The sequence below is a fragment of the Colias eurytheme genome, chromosome 18, assembly GCF_061535395.1.
Source record: "Colias eurytheme isolate Ceu_HAF_F1 chromosome 18, ilColEury1 Martin Lab GWU primary, whole genome shotgun sequence".
In the NCBI taxonomy this organism is placed as follows: Eukaryota; Metazoa; Arthropoda; class Insecta; order Lepidoptera; family Pieridae; genus Colias; species Colias eurytheme.
Genome location: NC_142997.1, coordinates 9,213,264 through 9,233,234, shown reverse-complemented (window position 1 = coordinate 9,233,234; position 19,971 = coordinate 9,213,264). Strand labels below are relative to the sequence as shown.

Genomic DNA, 19,971 nt, shown 5'->3' with positions numbered 1-19,971 from the left:
TACGACGACGATGTGCGTATGATATTAAACATTTTTTTTTTATTATTTCGGGTAGCAAAGCACGTATAATCTAAATAATTTGGAAAATCCAAAAGTGCACGCCTCATAATTTTTTTTTAATAAATATTTAATTTATTATTTTTGTTTATTTAATAACAATTAAACCACATCGAATCAGACCCTGAAAAATGAAAGGGTTCTATTCCTGAGCATACTCAAGCGTAAGAGAAAAAAAAAGACTCGATTAGTAAAGTATTTCGGTCGCTATCGTGTTAACAAGAAAAAGGATCCGCACATACAGACACACGGACGTCCAAGACAGAACTTTTTTAAACTGTTTTTTAACTAGTTTAAATAACAAAAATGACATCAAAAATATCATGAACGTTAAAAATAGTGTTTTTTCTTAATATGTGTGTGTATGTATTATCTTACAAGTGCAATGTATGATACATAAAGACATTTTAAGTTTGAAAAATCAGATTCTTTGCGCGAAGTGACAGTAGTACCCACCTCAACGCTTCGCTTATGAGGCGTGCAAAAATGGTACAAACGACTGCTAAGTTCAAATTAAAATACAAAATTATGTGTTCATTAAATAAATTTCAGTTGAATCATTCGTCTCATTCATTAGAATCCTGTTAAATGTAAACATCTAAAAATAACAACATGATCTGAAGTTTATTCTGGGAATCGATGGTTATTGGGCAACAAATATTTACTAATTTGTAAATTATTAAACAACAAATGAAACGCTGTAAGAATAATCTACATTTATTTTGACTAAATCCTGCAAGAGAGTGAATAGATTGTTGGAAAATTATTAAAAAGTCTTCATCTATCAGAATTCTGCCTACAAATATATATCGATAAAAATAGATATGAAAATAAAAATAAATATATTCTGTACTGAACGAAGGGAGAAAACCTTTTGCTTTTAAACGGGTTTATTTAAGTTGCACTGTTGATAATTACGGAGGTTCCCAATTCGGAGCGTATTTTTAAACACAAGTCGCAACTGAGGGATGTAAGTTTAACATCTGTGTCTGGCTCCCAAAGAGTTGAACGGATTTTAATGCGGTTTTGTCATGAAGGCATCGACATTTTCGTTTCGAAAATAATCAGCAAGTTTCAAATTGGTCAAAATTTTACAATGGTATTCGGTAGGTATTCTGTGTAATTAAAATAATTAAATATTGATTTTATTAAACACTAGCTGTGCCCCGCGGTTTAATCCGCATTGCTCCGTGCCTGTTGGTCTTAGCGTGATGATAATTAGCCTATAATAACCTTCCCCGATAAATGGGCTATCTATCACCGAAAGAATTTTTCAAATCGGACCAGTAGTTCCTGAGATTAGCGCGTTCAAACAAACAAACTCTTCAGCTATACCTAGATGTTTAATTGCACAAACAATCTTAATCGATTTAATTATAGTGTCCATTATAATAATTAAGTCCATGGATAAGTAACTTCAATTTCATATAATGAGTAATACATACGAAAATACAGAAATCGATTGATGAGTCGGCACTGAATATCTCGGTGATGATAAATTCACCAATTGCATATTTGCATCCTTAGAGCAACTTATAAATAAACATTAATTACCACGTGGGTATTATTCGCTTGTTTGCTTTACGTGAGGGTATTTTGAGATTAAGTATGTACGTTGATTTTATGACTATGTTAAGTGATAAAACAGATGTTTATAAACACTTGCTATAATTACTCATAGTATTCTAATTGCCTCTATTTAATTTAACGAATTATAAATAACACACATTCTAGCATCGAGATAATAATATGTACTTCGCATACTAGTAATGTACTTGAAACTTTTGTAAAGCTTCTTAAATTGCTAGTTTCTAGTCTACAAAGGTATTTCTTATTTAAATCAGTTTCTGAGGATCGAAGCTTTTTCAGAAATTGTAACTTGTGTAATTTTCATTTCATTATCAAATTATATCGTTCATAGGTCCTTTTGCTTAAAATTTAAATATTGAACTCTTTCCTAATTATACTTAGGTTGCAGTTACCTTGACGCTTTTCTTCTGAAATAACCTCTATATGTTACTTTTTTAATCAGTCACATCTGTTCAGTGTAACATCACCTTTATACAATTTATAAGCAATCGGCAAAACTTTGTTGGCGTGACATCCTTCCGCCAATTTAGATTTACGGCATATTGTATAGACTGTAGAATGTTGGAGCGCTTGACTCATCACTTTAATTTAAGTTAACCCTAATATACTTGCAAAGTTCCTTTCCTTTTGAAAGTTTTAAACGGTTTAGACATGGGATCATCAATTCTTCGCTATTGATGTAGCTATAACGTATTATCTCTTACGGTGTCCATAAGAATATATTGTGAATATTTCAAAAGTAACTACATTTTGACTCTTTACATACCGGGAAGGGAATTGAAATTTCAACCAAAAGCGATGAAAATAGAATACAAAAGAAAAGTTGTTTCCTGAAATCCGCAGCTCTATAAATATTTGAGCCTAGAATGGGCCACACAAAGGCTTTTTATTACGATGGGCACTCTACCATTCCATTGGAGATGGAAATAAAAGTTTTATATTTCTTTACTAGATTTCCGCCCGCGGCTTCGCCCGCGTTTGCAAAGGAAAACCCGCATAGTTCCCGTTCCCGTGGGATTTCCGGGATAAAAACTATCCTATATGTTAATCCAAGTTACCCTCTATATGTGTGCTAAATTTCATTGTAATCGGTTCAGTAGTTTTTACGTGAAAGAGTAACAAACATCCATACATCCATACATCCATACATCCATATATCCATACATCCATACAAACTTTCGCCTTTATAATAGTATTAAGATTTACCTGCTAGGATATACAGGATTCCATAAAATAGGCTCAGTCTAAAAGCCGATTTTTTCAATCCTTCTTTAAAACAAAATTGTTTCCTGTAAAATTTCAGAAGCCGAAGAACTTACAACACTATTCTGTAATGTTTGATTAATACTGTTGGATGAATAAGTTCTGTCCAAGGATTGAAAAATTGGCACTAAGACGTCTATATTCCATGAAATGTTTAAGCCTATATACATTGAAAAACAGTCCTAAGAAAACGTCCGTAATTCGAGATATTATGTTTAAAAACGTACATACATGACTGGCTAATGTATCTCAGTAATTCGCGATAGTCCAGCGCGTGCTAATGCGCTGTGTACTTGGGATTTATTTTAAAACGTTTCCTTATCACTAACCTACATTGCACGGGGTTTCGTTTTAATGGTTTCGACGAAGATGGGCCTTTATGTTGACTTGGTATAAAGTAATAAAGAGGAAACTTTTTGGTTTATTATTTTCAAATCATATTAATTATCGATAAAGATGTGTTGATTCTTGTTAAGGACCGATTTAAAAAAGGTGGTAGGTATTCATTTCTCTATCGCCTAGTAACCTTTTAACCTACACTACTACTAGAAAAACATAAGCATGACAAGTCTTAATAAGAAATAAAAACTCTACTTATAAATGTTACCGAGATTGTCCGAAAGAAATAGACTAACGAACTTTTCTATTTTTTATGTTATCTTTCTGTCTGCACTGTACACAGTCATATGCTTATCTTGAGAACACAAACAACGAGTAATCTAAATGTATATTTAAATTCCTAAATGTATGTTTAGAATATTAGGAAATAACATGAAAATAATCTACTCGCAGACAAATGTTTTAAAATGACAATCTAGATTAAAGTAGGTACTAGGCGAAATAGTATGGCGAGAAAAAAATTCATTACAAAAATTCATTACCTTCGCTTCAATTTGTATGAAAAAACAGCTTTATGTGTCTGGCAATTCTATAAATCTAATAACTGTTTAATTACTCATAGTTACTTATAATTAAAGTTCACTAAATACAGGCGAATTCTATTATATCTCCGCAGTAATTTCATTTAGGAGTTTATTATGAAAAAGTTTAAAAGCACCATAATTTAAGATTTTCAAAGTTTATATGAAACTAGATCTAGTATCCCGAAACAACTGAATACAAAATTTCACGAATAAAATATAGAAGTTATTTTATACCAACTAAATAAAAGTTTTACTACCGTAATAACAATAATTTTTGACATAACGGTACATGCGCTTGCACTGAATGTGTCATAAACGATTTATGCGAGGTACAACACTGGCCATATATGAACACAATCGATCCGCTGACCATATGTGATCTGAATAGCTTCAAGAGGCTTTAATAACAAGGTCTTGTTAACTATTTTATTAGAACAGGGTGAAATGATCACTTGTAACTTTAGTAGTTATTATCCTAAACTAGGGATGTTCTATAATCTTTGAATTATTCAAGAGGCATGACGACAGTATCCATAAATGATCGTATTAGTGTTTTTAAGGGAAAATGTATAATAGATAAATTACATATAGTGACTTAGAAATCTTAAAAACATTAAGATTAATGAGATTATCAATAAAATAAAACATTGAAATACTGCAGTTGGCCATTTTGACTAAAACACGCGTGACGTCACGCTTAAGTAAACAACTCACGTCAGATGTTTTTTGTTGTTATGAATATGTTGAGCATACGCATTTTTATTTATTTTCTATTGTTTCACGTATGCTTTATCGACTCAGAACAGAAATATAATTGCGAATTCACGAATACATGGTTCGGGGTTCTCCGCGCCAACTTTATACAATCATTTCTTATTATTTTCTCGCTTAAAATAATTACTAACACATTTTTGAGCATTATTTTCATGTGGATTCACACTGCAATACTGCACACCACTTATAAACTTTGAAATTCGTTTCTATAACACATATTAAATAAATATTTTTTTAATTTTCTTCGCAATGCGTACAAATAATTACGTATTTACCAAAGTGTGACGTCACGCCTACGCCATGACACCTGCGAGCTGTTTTGGCACAGTTAATAAATATTTTTTGGAAAATGGCTTTTATCTTCGTTAAATTTAAGTATATTACCGAAATATAGGGTTTTTCTTGTATAGTAAACGTATACACACATTATGGAAGAGGATTTCAAAATCTTTCGTCATGCCTATTATCTAATTGTATTCAAGCATAGAGAAAAGAGTATATGAGCCTCTAGATATATAGTAATACAAACAAACAGTAATACTAAATCTCTGTTGAAGTTTTAGATATCAATTCATGCCGATAATGTACCTATTCGTTATTAGTACACTTTACCATTGTAATTAATGTCAACCCCTACAACAAACATTTCCGGTGGCAATTAACATATTGTGTCCAGTACTTATAGATTCATACAACAGCTGTTTGTATTAGTTTCGATCATTTGATAACTTGTCGCCGATCAATACGGTCAAGGGTACATATATTTTTCCACCGCGAGACAATTATTAACATGAACACGCTGCAAATGCTTTTAATCACTAAACGCTGATGAAGCATTGCTTAACGCTTAGCTATTAGTGTCCTTGACATGGAACTGATTCGCTTTTTACGGTCTATTTACGTTATATTGTGAAAAATGATTAGAATGCCAACATAACAAAGGTTTAGTTTAATATGAATAGGTACAGGTACTAGAGGTACCTACATCATTATAATCTTCTTGTTAGTTGAAAGGAGACGTAGAATCATATTGGAATGTTTGCCATTCTAGAATTAGTATATTCACTGATATTTTATACCATCCGTCTGAATCTCTGTTATAGTAGTTATGAAAACTTTATGTCATCTTCGAAGTTTCGTCAATTAGGTACTAGAAAATCAACGAAATAGACGCTTGATGACATTTTTTTCACATTCACGTTACCACCTCGGCACCCTGAGTTTATTACATTACATTAAATTACTTTTTACCTAATGTAAATTTTTATTCCAGTCCACATGTATCAACAGAAACCACAATTCCGTCTACATCTGGCCTTCAAACCGCAGAAAGAGAGACAGATAGCATGAGAAAGAATGACGAGGCCCCAAGCAACCAGAAAGAGAAGGAAAATGAAGGGTCCATATCCGACTGGGTTTCCGGCGGGCCGGTCGGTTCCAAGGGCGCCGTCCTGATATTCAGATCGTGCGTCCTAGCGTCCAGAACACCCTCGATGGAATCGACGACCAAAACAGTAGGCAATAATACGGGGACAACAATTTTATTGAATAAGGCGAAGAATATGGCGAAGAGGCTGGTCGCCGAGCCGCATTCCTTCAGCGTGCGGCCGAAGACGATCATGCACGACGTTATGGAGACGTTCGGAAACCACACCAAGTTTACTGGGCAGGCGTACGTCGTTCGACACGTCAGTGAGGCGGAGATACCAGAGACAGTGTCGGTGGAAGAGCAGGGCCACGAACACAAGAGGGACATTGAAGATGTGCTCAATGATCTCAGTAAAATTACGCTGAAGAAACATTTGAATATAGAGAACACGACCGCTAATATAAAACCCCCAGAAGAACCTCCGCCAGTTGTTAAAGGTAATGTTCATGCTACTACAACTACAACTATCTGTAAAAAAACTTATAATAATCACCTACTGTCCTGCTATAATATAGAGGAAATATAGCAAATAATTATTTTCTTTTCAGAGATTAAAGAAGAAAAGAAAGGTAAAAAGAACAAAGGGAAAAGTAAAAAGAATAAAATACAAAGGACGATATCGCCCGGCAACGACAGCGACGACTCTGAACATTCTCTAGTCAAAGTTGATAGTGTTAAGGTGCGTACACTCTCATTATACTTACCTATAAACAAATGCGCATCAAACGTAGCAAAACTTCTAAGTTAATGTCATTTTGATCTACAAATTACATGCTATTCATTTATTACTTCAATAACGTACAGAAATGGTATCTTTATGCCAATTTTTATACTGTTATCATATATTTTTGAAGTGAAACTTCTTTATGCGCATTGACAGCAAATTTTCAAGGTCTCATCATGGCAATACCGTCACTTCATGGAGTAAGGCGACGATTTTGGTATCTTTTTCATAATTTCCAGGTATTAGAAAGCTGTCACATGCCGGCCTGGATACTCCGGCTCACGTATAAGCTAGTGAACACGGAGACAAAGCTCCTCCACCGCTTGCTGCAAGCCCACGGACTGCAAGAGGCCTGCTCCGAGTCGAAGGACTTCAACCTTCTGTGGGCGGGGCTGCATCCGAAGCCCGATGTGCTGAGATCCCTGTCGCCGTATCAACGGGTTAATCACTTTCCAAGGTAGGGAAATATAATTGGAGAAAAATATATTGGTGAATGGACTTTTTTTGGGGAAACTTTTTCTGAGGGTAGTTTTAAGTACTTAGTGTATTATTACCAGGAAAATCGATATAAAAAATGACAATGAAATGTTACTAATGTATCACTCTTCTATTTCAATGCTTAATGGTTAAATTACAATGATTCGAATTTTTCGTTTATCTTCCTGAAATGTGTGTACAATTTAATACGCTTTTATCAATTTCCCAACACGCATACAATTATAAAGTTACTGTAAGATTAGCTCTTATGTCTAAACCAAAACCACCCACAGGTCATACGAGCTCACGCGCAAGGACAAACTGTTCAAGAACATAGAGAAGATGCAATATTTCCGCGGTCTTAAGCACTTCGACTTCATCCCCACCACGTTCCTGATGCCCGGCGAGTACAAGGAACTATGTACCACGCATTATCGTACCAAGGGGCCGTGGATTGTGAAACCGGCCGCTTCTAGTAGGGGCCGAGGGATTTATATTGTCAATACGGTACGTATAAGTGGTAGGGTAGGCGATGAACTTATGGTCTTCTCTATAGAAGTTGGTTAAAGCACTTCGACTTCATCCCCACCACGTTCCTGATGCCCGGCGAGTACAAGGAACTATGTACCACGCATTATCGTACCAAGGGGCCGTGGATTGTGAAACCGGCCGCTTCTAGTAGGGGCCGAGGGATTTATATTGTCAATACGGTACGTATAAGTGGTAGGGTAGGCGATGAACTTATGGTCTTCTCTATAGAAGTTGGTTAAAGCACTTCGACTTCATCCCCACCACGTTCCTGATGCCCGGCGAGTACAAGGAACTATGTACCACGCATTATCGTACCAAGGGGCCGTGGATTGTGAAACCGGCCGCTTCTAGTAGGGGCCGAGGGATTTATATTGTCAATACGGTACGTATAAGTGGTAGGGTAGGCGATGAACTTATGGTCTTCTCTATAGAAGTTGGTTAAAGCACTTCGACTTCATCCCCACCACGTTCCTGATGCCCGGCGAGTACAAGGAACTATGTACCACGCATTATCGTACCAAGGGGCCGTGGATTGTGAAACCGGCCGCTTCTAGTAGGGGCCGAGGGATTTATATTGTCAATACGGTACGTATAAGTGGTAGGGTAGGCGATGAACTTATGGTCTTCTCTATAGAAGTTGGTTAAAGCACTTCGACTTCATCCCCACCACGTTCCTGATGCCCGGCGAGTACAAGGAACTATGTACCACGCATTATCGTACCAAGGGGCCGTGGATTGTGAAACCGGCCGCTTCTAGTAGGGGCCGAGGGATTTATATTGTCAATACGGTACGTATAAGTGGTAGGGTAGGCGATGAACTTATGGTCTTCTCTATAGAAGTTGGTTAAAGCACTTCGACTTCATCCCCACCACGTTCCTGATGCCCGGCGAGTACAAGGAACTATGTACCACGCATTATCGTACCAAGGGGCCGTGGATTGTGAAACCGGCCGCTTCTAGTAGGGGCCGAGGGATTTATATTGTCAATACGGTACGTATAAGTGGTAGGGTAGGCGATGAACTTATGGTCTTCTCTATAGAAGTTGGTTAAAGCACTTCGACTTCATCCCCACCACGTTCCTGATGCCCGGCGAGTACAAGGAACTATGTACCACGCATTATCGTACCAAGGGGCCGTGGATTGTGAAACCGGCCGCTTCTAGTAGGGGCCGAGGGATTTATATTGTCAATACGGTGAGTATGTGGTAGGATAGGTGATGATGTCTTCTCTATAGAAGCGGACTGAAACACTTCAAAATGGCTAATACAAATAACTATGGGAAGTTGGCAATAGAAACCATGAAAACATCGTTTTTTTTTTAATCCGACAACTTTCAAAAAATTTAAAAAAAATGGCATAAAATTCTGCAACAATGTAGTGTACATTTTTTGTGATCATCGTCGTCGTCATCTATGTAGAAAATAAATTGTTTTCATTATTGTTTTTATAATACACTGCAAATACATAAATTGGTAACTGTTCCCTTTTTTTTTAAATAATACTTCATATTTATTTGTAAGTTTTTTGTCGTCTTTTCAGCCAGAACAAATACCAAAAGGCGAGAACGTAGTAGTAGCTAAATACATAGACAAGCCGCTCCTGATTGGCGGACACAAATGCGATCTGCGCTTGTACGTGTGCGTGACGTCAATAGATCCTCTACTTATATATTTGTATGAAGAAGGACTGGTTAGATTCGCTACTGTGAAATATGACAAAACGAACAAGAATTTGTGGAACCCGTGCATGCATCTGTGTAATTACAGCATTAATAAATACCACACGGATTATATTAAGTGAGTGAAAGTGAAGTTCTTTTCTTTGATTGTTATTCGTATTTGTAAAAATATTAAAATTATGATACAATATAATAAAACCTGTTACCTGTGTAATATTGACAAAGACATGAGCAACACCAAAGTATATCCATAATTTCTCTAGTTACCCACATTTATTTGCTTAGAATTGATAATAATCGAAAAAAGCACATTTTGAGCTTTCTATTAAGTGCTTGGTCAAAAAATTAACCTATAAATTGAACTATTAATACTGGTTAATAATACCGCCTTTTGTGCTGGTTTTTTTAAACAACTTTTTTTATTGTAAACAAGTTATAACAACCAATTTTTTAAACAAAAAAAAAATGTAATATAAACAATAAATAAATTTCACAGATGCGACGACCCAAACGCTGGTAACATCGGCCACAAATGGACACTTTCAGCTCTATTACGTCACTTGCGTAAACAGGGACGTAACACGGCGGCTTTAATGGCGGCCATTGAAGACCTTGTTGTCAAGTCGATATTATCCTCAGCGCAGACTATAACGGCGGCTGCGAGGGTGTTTGTGCCTAATTTGTTTAATTGCTTTGGTAAGTGATGGTACAGGGTGGTAATTTTAATAAAAAACATCGTGTGTGCCGAGCACACGTGTCAGAAGTGAAACTTCTTTGGCAAGTTCGTTCTCCATGACGTGGCGGTATTGCCATGACGTTGAAATTTTACTCTGAAAGCGCCTAAAGAAGTTTCACTTCAAAAATTTGTGGTCAATAAATGTAAATGCAATTTTAAGATTTATTGTTGTTCCATATCAGGATGTAACTGTTGCTCAAAATTGAATTTATCTAAAATGTATATAACTTAAATTATTACCTAAAATGTATATAATAAATCATATCATAATATGTAATACTAGCGGTCCGCCCCGGCTTCGCCCGTGGTACATATTTACGTTTTCTCTACATAAAAACCATCCTCGTACTTCAAGGAATATAATAGAAAAGAATTATCGAAATCGGTTCAGCCGTTCACACGTGATGCCATGACAACGCGAAACGGGTGCAGACCCGCCGCCTTTTTATAGCTCCCGCCGCGTAGCGCGTCGAACGCGGCAACTGATACACAAAAATAATCCTTATGGCTGCATGATTCTGTATTCACGCGCGATGACTTATAGCGTATTTCATGTATAACTTTGGTGTTTCTACACCGACTTACATGATTCTTTTACTATAACCTGCCCAGGAGTATGAAGAATAATTGTGCCAAATTTGGTTAAAATCCGTCGTGTAGTTTTTGTTTCTATAACGAATATACAGACAGACAGACAGACAGACAGACAAAAATTTTACTGATTGCATTTTTGGCATCAGTAGCGATCCCTTATCACCCCTTCATAGTTTTTTTTTAAATATATTTCATGTACAGAATTGGCCTCTCTACAGATTTATTATAAGTATAGATTATGTATTATTGTTACAGAGCTATTTGGCTATGACATACTGGTGGACGATATGTTGAAACCGTGGCTATTGGAAATCAATTTATCTCCCAGGTATGTATGCTTAAATTTTCCATGCAATCGGCGAAATCTACAAACATTTACGGTCACTCCTAATTATTTACGTTTGCTGATAATTTATTTTGGGTACACTTAAAATACTCTGTATTATATCTAATTTTACAATCACTTGAAATCACTTATTTGAAAAAAAAATATATATATAAATATTACACTAAGAAGTTAGAACACCCTGTATAATATCAACGACTAACTTTATGACGTAATTTTGACGTAATTTTCCAGCCTAGCGTGCGAGAGTCCTCTAGACGCTCGTGTGAAATCAGCTCTATTAGCGGACACGCTCACGCTAGTGGGGTTACCCGCCGTGCCCATGTCGCGGGCTGATACCGCGCCGCAGTCGCTCAAGATGCGGATCGGAGCGGTGAGTGTACACATACACGTACATAATAAGTACACGTACATAATAAGTACACGTACATAATAAGTACACGTACATAATACGTACACGTACATAATACGTACACGTACATAATACGTACACGTACATAATACGTACACGTACATAATACGTACACGTACATAATACGTACATGTACATAATACGTACACGTACACTACATAATACGTACACGTACGTAATACGTACACGTACATAATACGTACACGTACACGTACATAATACGTACTCGTACACGTACATAATACGTACTCGTACACGTACATAATACGTACACGTAAACGTACATAATACGTACACGTACACGTACATAATACGTACACGTACAAGTACATAATACGTACACGTACACGTACACGTACATAATACGTACTCGTACACGTACATAATACGTACACGTACGTAATACGTACACGTACACGTACATAATACGTACACGTACACGTACATAATACGTACACGTACACGTACATAATACGTACACGTACACGTACATAATACGTACACGTACATAATACGTACTCGTACACGTACATAATACGTACACGTACACGTACATAATACGTACACGTATACGTACATAATACGTACGCGGTACACTATACGTACAGACACACGTGCTAGCACACATGTTCATATACGCGCACGCCTGTGAGCACGCTAACAGGTACGTATCAGCAATCAGTTGACGTATATGCGTGAATGCACGCACACCTACACGCAAATACGTGATTGCACTTTTACACACGGACATGTATGTAAAAGTGCAATCACGGTATGAACGTATACGTATGCTTATGATTCATTTCAATTAAAAATGTCGTTAAATTGAAAGTGTTTTTAAACAATAAACAAAAATTTGTTAAATTTACGTTTAAAAACGCATGAATTTTGAATAGTTCCCAATAATAACATTGAAATGAAAATAATAAATTACCTAAATGACGCTGTCAACAGTGCCGGCGCGTGCACTCAGCGGAGAACGTCAGCGTGCGCGGAAAGAATCCTACCACTCAGGGGCAAACGGGGCAGACCCAGGGGCAGACGCTGGGCAATTCTCTAACGGGTGAAGAGCTGCGCATAGTACGTGCGGTGCGGGCGCAGTACGCACGCCGCGGTGGATTCGTGCGCATCTTTCCGAGCCAGAACTCGTGGCAGAAGTACTCGCAGTATCTGGGTGAGGCACGGGCAGGGTTGGGGCAAATTTTTTAACATGAAAAATTAGCTTTATAAAAACAACAAAATTTTTTTTTCTACTACAACAAATTACTGTTTGAGTTTCACATTAATCTTCGCAGATATTCACATGCACGGATATTTATTTAAAATGTTTTCTTATTTTTAACTCGCTGTTTAAAGTAACAGAATTATTTTCATTATTTTATTTATTTTTGCCCATCGCATCCCACACTAAATTTTCCTGCCCATTTTAATTTTCTGCTCTATTTATAATTACAACATGCTGCCCATTTTTGGCCGTGAATATTTTCACACTAAATTTTCATTGCTCAATTGGCTCCATTTTAATATTCTGGTCTATTCATAATTACAACATGCTGCCCATTTTTGCCCGTGATTATTTTCACACTAAATTTTCATTGCTCAATTAGCTCCTTTATAATTTTCTGGTCTATTCATAATTACAACATGCTGTATTTAATTTTGTCCATGATTATTCTGACAGGAAATTTTCATCGCCCAATTATAATTTTCTGTTATATTTATAATAATATCCCCCCCCTACAGACCTTGTTATATTTATAACAATATCCCCCCACAGACCCAGTATCGGGCATCCCGGTGTGCTCCACGTCACTGAACAACAACGTGCCGTACACGGTGGTGCAGCACAACTACAACCTGCTGGTGCACTCGCACGTGTTGCCGCACTTCCAGCACGCGGCTGCCGCTACTAGCCTCACTGATACTCCGCAGAGGTGTGTTTTGGAATTGCGGGTAGTTGACAAAAATTTATAGGAACAGAGCAATTGGAAAATTGCGGGTAGGTGAAAGTTCCAGTTGTACATAGAGTCAGTTTAGAGATACTTCGTACAATATCATTTTTTTGAATTGGTTAAATGTTTCGCTTCGCTTCATCTATTTTACCTTACATTCTACTCATGTCTTCGCTCGTGATGAGGTGGAGTGAAAAGTTTTATTGTCATTAATTAAACTATACACAGCTATCTTAAATTATGTCAAAAGTTATACATTTTCATAAATTATTTTTTCATATAAAATTAAAATATATCGAGGTATTCCTCGATCACAGGTTAAAGCGCTACGAAGCAGCGTGTATAGCGGGCGCAGCACCAGCCGTCCAGATCTCAACACCAGCGGACACAACCACACCGCCGCGAGACGCGAGACGGGCCAAGGAGCTTATAAAGCGACAGATCAACGATGGGATGAAGCTCACGTTAGTGCTTTTTGAATTTAGAATGCTATATAGACTGAATATGGGAAAATGCTGGCTGCTTAGATTACAAAATAAAATACAGATGGAGCATGACAACCGCCCGTCGCCCTTGTCAAAGAAAATACGAAATCAAAAGCTTTTTGATTTTGTTCCCGAAAACAAAAAAAAAGGTTAAAACATCGTTTCACAGGTTTTCTGTAGATTATTTGGCTGATTTATTTCTTTATACGAATAATAATTTTACAGATATGAAGGAATACAAAACTTCAACGTATGTTGCCAGTATTTTGAAAATGAATTTGCCATTTTTATTGGTAAAACGGTTAAAAGATCTTCAGGGTAATGCTGTTGGATTTTTCGATCGTGAATGTGATTATTTGTAAAGTGCACTAAAGGTTCATGATCATTATTAGATTATTTTAATAAGCATAATACATTATTTTGTTACTTTTATAAAGCTTAAAAACGCCATAGTCGTTTTCGCTAGCGATTTAATTTATGTGAACTCTATGATGTATATGATGAAAATAAAATGTCCCGTATTCTCGACTAAAAACTACCGCTATTTGCATTCATATATGTATTTTGAAAAATAAAAAATAATATAATTATTTTAGTTAATATTGAAAATCTTTGAAGTGAAACTTCTTTTTCGGGTATGGAAAAAAATTTAGTGTAACATTTTTTCGTTTCGTTACGTGCCATCTTTTTCTTGTCCCTACCACGCGTGATTCGACGTATTTCTGTAAAGTTGCAAATTATTTTTTGAAAAATAAGGTCATAAAGAAGTTTTACTTCTTACGTGTGTACACTAATACACGCACACATTTTTTTATGTAATTTATTTAGTTAAAAATTGAATACAATTATTTTGTCCATATATAACTTTAGTAGGCAGGTACTTTATATAATAAAAGAATTTTTACAATATTATAAAAAAAATATCAACAAACCCGAAATAATATTAAAATAAAAATTAAAACTTGACTGCTAATTTATGTATATAGCCTACGTCACTACCGCCACTAACATAATAATTCAGATGATTGCAATTAAACCTCACAACTCAAAATCGGTCCAACGGTACTGCAGGGCGTGTCAAAGAAATATTATACATACATACATAAACTCGAAAAACATAACCCTCTTTTTTCCGTAGTCGGGGAAAAATTTGGGAAATTTTTCAATAGCGGGTAACATTACACGCACACAGAAGCACCGTGTACGTACAGTGCAGCGGCGAAATGACAGCACACATAGCTTTATTGAAAATGACGATAAATCATTCGGTTTAGTTCGGCAACGCTCCATCTGTCTTTTATTTTGTAATCTAAGGCTGGCTGATTGAGAAAATTTTCGAATGTTGTTTGAATTTCGAATGTGGAATGTGAAAAATAATGCGGGATTGAAAATCTGAGTGAATGAAGATATCTAATTGTCGAATGTTTTTTGAATTTAGAATGTTTACATGTTTAAACCCCTTCCAGACGACGCAATTTTTCGTCCAATTTGACTAGTTTGGCAATCAAATTGGGTCGTCTAGACGGAAATATGAAATTGAAGGTCATTGGGTGGTCGGGATCGGCCGATTTGCGATTGCCTTGGGATTGCCCGATCAAATTGGGTGGTGTGGACGCTAATTGGCCAATTTTTACTTGTAATCTCTTCCAGATGCTAGATATTTAAGTCTCTCCTCAGGACTAACAGCTTCTCTCATAACAGTGTCTTGTTTAGTAATGTATGGGCTTACTAGAGATAATAATTCATTAAAAGTGTCATGGTCCATCCGCATAAAATTTGTGAAATATTACACGATAATATTAAAATGTCACGTAAATTGTCAAATACGGGCAATTAGAATACGTTTTTAAAATGGTAGTTTTATACATTATTAACGGCAACGGAGCAGAACTAAAATTGGCGATTTAATTGTGTACGTGTGGATAGACGATCAAATTGGGCCCGATTTCATCGGCAATCAAATCGGCTGATTAAATTGTGTCGTCTGGAAGGGGTTTTAGATTTGTTTTATTTTAATATTTTCAAATTCCGAACAGTAGTTGTTTTAATCGAATGTCAGTTATAGCTGGCCTATTTGAAAGTTTATCTATTTTTTTTTTATTTGCACAGCATGGGTGAAGGCCGTCGCGCGTTCGGGCTGTACCTGACGCACGTGCTGAAGCGCATCTCGTCGCCTAGCAACGAGCTGGGCGCGCAGCACGCGGCGCTCGTGCTGCGCTTCCTGCGGCGCGCGTCCGCCTCGCTGCGCATGCCGTACAATGTAAAGGTGACGTGTGTGTGTGTGTGTGTGTGTGCGCACCCGTCGCCTAGCAACGAGCTGGGCTAGGAGCTTACGAGATGTAGCTTAGCATGAAATATAATTGATGCGCGTGCGCAAGCGAAAAACAACATGAAAATAATTTCATGTTGCAATGTCAAATGAAACAAATGGATTGTGGATTTGAAATTGAAAAGTGCATGCATACACAACACATTAAATCATTTTTACAAAGAAAAATATGATCGGTTGTTGCGGTTGGGTGAATATGCAGCTTTTATGTAAAATTAGTAACTTAGTGATGCTTGATCATTAATTTTGTTGGAGTAGACTTGTCCCTTATATTGTATTGTTTTGACTTTAAGCAATTAAATTATATTATAGTATATTATTATTTTTAGTCTGTTTTAAGTTCTTTAATCTAAAGTATGTTAGAAATAAATAGAAATATCTCCGAACTGAGCTAAACTAGTTACATTTGAAAATAGGTATAATAGTATGTACTATGTATAATTTAACATAAGTGTCACCATCTAAGAAGTATTACAGATAGAGGACTTCTCCTTTCATATATTATTCGATTCTTTCTCGCGCTCTATCCATAATACTTCGCCGCGAGCGTTTGAGCGTAACGTTCTACCGCACATCGAGCGTAACGCTCTACCGCACATCGTGCGTAACGCTCTACCGCACATCGTGCGTAACGCTCTACCGCACATCGTGCGTAACGCTCTACCGCACATCGTGCGTAACGCTCTACCGCACATCGTACGTAACGCTCTACCGCACATCGTGCGTAACGCTCTACCGCACATCGTGCGTAACGCTCTACCGCACATCGAGCGTTACGCTCTACCGCATGTCGAGCGTTACGTTCTACCGCACGTTGTGCGTTACACTCTACCATGTGCCGGGCGTAATGCTTTACCGCGCCGCCAGGGCCCGTCCGCGAAGATGTGCGACAAGGACCGGTGCGCTATCATCGCGAAGCAGCTCAACGACTTCCTCTACATGTACTACAGAGAGACGGACCTGTACACGGACAGCGCGGACCGCGACGGATGCGTCTCGAATATACACTTTGCGCACTTTTTGTACGCGGCCAGGTGGGTGTTTGTACTTCTACCCTCATTTATTAATAGATTTTTTCCATTTTAACACTTCCCGTTTGCAAAGTAAAAAAATCTTTTTTTTTAGTTTTTAGTTAATTTTTTCATATTTTTACATGATCACTAATACAATTTCGCTACATTGTACACTTTTTTATATCATGTCGTACATTACAACAATAAAACGTGCATTTTTTGTAAATTTTGTACACTTCTATTACGTTAAGTTTTCACAACATTCTTCGAGTGCGTAATCGGTGACGTGTCGCAGCGAGGCGGACCTGGAGGACGTGCTGCTGCAGGTACTGCGCTCGGAGCGCTGGGTGGCGACGTTCCTCGGCGACACGCGCAGTGCGCTGTGCGTCGACGCGCCGCCCGCCGCGCTCGCGCGCTGCTCCCGCCACACGCTGCTGCGGCACCTCGCCGCGCTGGCGCCGCTCAACTGCCGCAAGTACAGGTACCGCTCTGTGTGCACTACTTATATACAGACAGATAGCAATGTTAGACTACAAGCCCGCATAGGAAAAAAATATGGGTCAAATGAACCACCAGGGGACATATCTAGAACGATAGAAGAGCATAAAATAATAAGATTCATCACTATGCCGTCATTTGTAAGTCCAACTGAGTGCAGATGAGAATTGAAAAGTACAGGTAGACTCGGTAAATTTTGGTCATATATTTTTGTACGGCATTCTTAACCATCGATAGATCCATTAAAAATAATAAGAAACCGCTCAGTGCCGTACAAAAATGGTGGTCCACCAAGTCGGAATTTTTATTTAATTTCCGAGAGTTACCGGGGGTAAATTTGGTCATTTGACCATGTACGGCATCTGTGTCATACAGCTCAGTAGCTGCGAGAGACGGGAAACAATACACGAACAGTGTTCACGCCCAGATAAGAAAGACTCAAAAACTACCGCATGTCGAGCGTTACATTCTACCGCACATAGAGCGTTACGCTCTACCGCATGTCGAGCGTTACGTTCTACAGCACATCGAGCGTTACGCTCTACCGCATGTCGAGCGTTACGTTCTACAGCACATCGAGCGTTACGCTCTACCGCATGTCGAGCGTTACGTTCTACAGCACATCGAGCGTTACGCTCTACCGCATGTCGAGCGTTACGTTCTACCGCACATCGAGCGTAACGCTCTACCGCACGTCACACGGCACGTCTACCGTAAAGCTCAAAAACTTTTAACCGTAAAAGTTCAATTAAGAATTTAACACAAATTATATAAAAATTCTACAAGTTCAACTATTGACGAAAAATGTAATCAATTTACATTCTACATAATACATCAGCCACAATCTCCAATAACTTTCACTTTCAATTCCAGGCCGACACCAGATATGAGCCAATCAGAATCAAGCGCAGCAGCAGAGTCAGAAAGCCCCCCTCCTCCCCCCTACACGACATCCGATATCGTGCTGAAAGACTCCCTCAAGGAGGAGAAGCCGCACAACGTGGCTATCAAATACGCGAAATCATAGACCATAGACAATATATTTTTGTCTTTAGAACAGGACCCGAATAGACCATAGACAAGATATGTTTGTCTATAGAACAGTGTTGCTATATTAAAAAATATGGTTCACAATGTGGAGTCATGATTGTTTATAACAAACAGATATATTTGGGAGCAATTCTTTGGTAGCTGTTTAAAAATACCCAGTACATTTTAATTGGTTCAATAGATAGTTTTTTAGAATGAACAAACTGACACATTCACTCGCTATAATATCATGGCTCCACTTTGGTAAATTGTATTTATTTATAGAAAATATCAAATGAACAATATTATTCGACGAACCGATCGCGGCAATACGATGCGTTTTAAATTTTTAACTACCAAAAAAAAGAAGTGTTCATCGTAAATAATAAAAAAAAATCGCAATAATTACATGTGTGTTCGGTGAAAATAAGTTACCTAAGTTCGGTGTAGCGACTTAACAGAACCTCCAGTAGTATAAGTAAAACCGTTTGTTAATAAAAATTACCTATATCCTTCCTGTTTCCTTTGTTCCCTTTTCCCTCCTTACTTATCTTCGATTCCATCAGTAAAGTCACTAGAGGAGTATAAAACATAAGTAAAAAAGTTTTTGTATCACCCTCTTGCTAAAAATGTCATCAAAAACAATTTCTAATAATTGTAGAAAGTGTTAAAATTTTACTAATGTACAAGATTATTTGTCACTACAATGGTCACAAGTATTGTTTAAATTTTATCTTCACCAACGTTCTACTTATGATTTATATTTTATATTTCTCGTTAAAAATTATGTAATAATACCATGTCTGAAAAATCTTCAAAATACCGAGTAACTCATTCCTTTATCGATACTTCTAAACTAAGCTTCTAAATAATTCTTATGCACTTAAATCTTACAGCAATACAGCTTTGAATCTCGCCATTTTTATAAAATCGTAAAAACAAAAGCAATTAAAAATACAAAGTAAAATAAGCAATAAATATGAGAAAACCTACGAATTATATTTAAAAACTAGATTTGCACGTTGCTTCTGAGATTGACAATAGAAAGTAAAACAGTATTTTTACATCATCTAGTTTTAAATTTATTAGAACAACAGATAGGCTAAAAATGGTAATTACATGAGTACAAT

General features: G+C 37.1%; 1 protein-coding gene across 1 annotated transcript in view; it reads left to right on the top strand.

Moving 5' to 3' along the window:
• The window catches only part of TTLL5 (Tubulin tyrosine ligase-like 5), a 33,499-nt gene extending 13,974 nt beyond the window's left edge, over window positions 1–19,525 (top strand). Inside the window, exons 2-16 of the mRNA XM_090112323.1 lie at window positions 5,881–6,473; window positions 6,585–6,715; window positions 7,000–7,217; window positions 7,531–7,744; window positions 9,309–9,565; window positions 9,944–10,143; window positions 11,033–11,105; window positions 11,358–11,496; window positions 12,490–12,709; window positions 13,313–13,469; window positions 13,805–13,951; window positions 16,082–16,238; window positions 17,169–17,335; window positions 17,610–17,795; window positions 18,686–19,525. Of these exons, the coding sequence (XP_089968449.1) occupies window positions 5,881–6,473; window positions 6,585–6,715; window positions 7,000–7,217; window positions 7,531–7,744; window positions 9,309–9,565; window positions 9,944–10,143; window positions 11,033–11,105; window positions 11,358–11,496; window positions 12,490–12,709; window positions 13,313–13,469; window positions 13,805–13,951; window positions 16,082–16,238; window positions 17,169–17,335; window positions 17,610–17,795; window positions 18,686–18,839 (3,013 nt within the window). The 3' untranslated portion in view covers window positions 18,840–19,525. The remainder of the gene's footprint in view (window positions 1–5,880; window positions 6,474–6,584; window positions 6,716–6,999; window positions 7,218–7,530; window positions 7,745–9,308; window positions 9,566–9,943; window positions 10,144–11,032; window positions 11,106–11,357; window positions 11,497–12,489; window positions 12,710–13,312; window positions 13,470–13,804; window positions 13,952–16,081; window positions 16,239–17,168; window positions 17,336–17,609; window positions 17,796–18,685) is intronic.
• The last annotated feature ends 446 nt before the right edge of the window (window positions 19,526–19,971 follow it).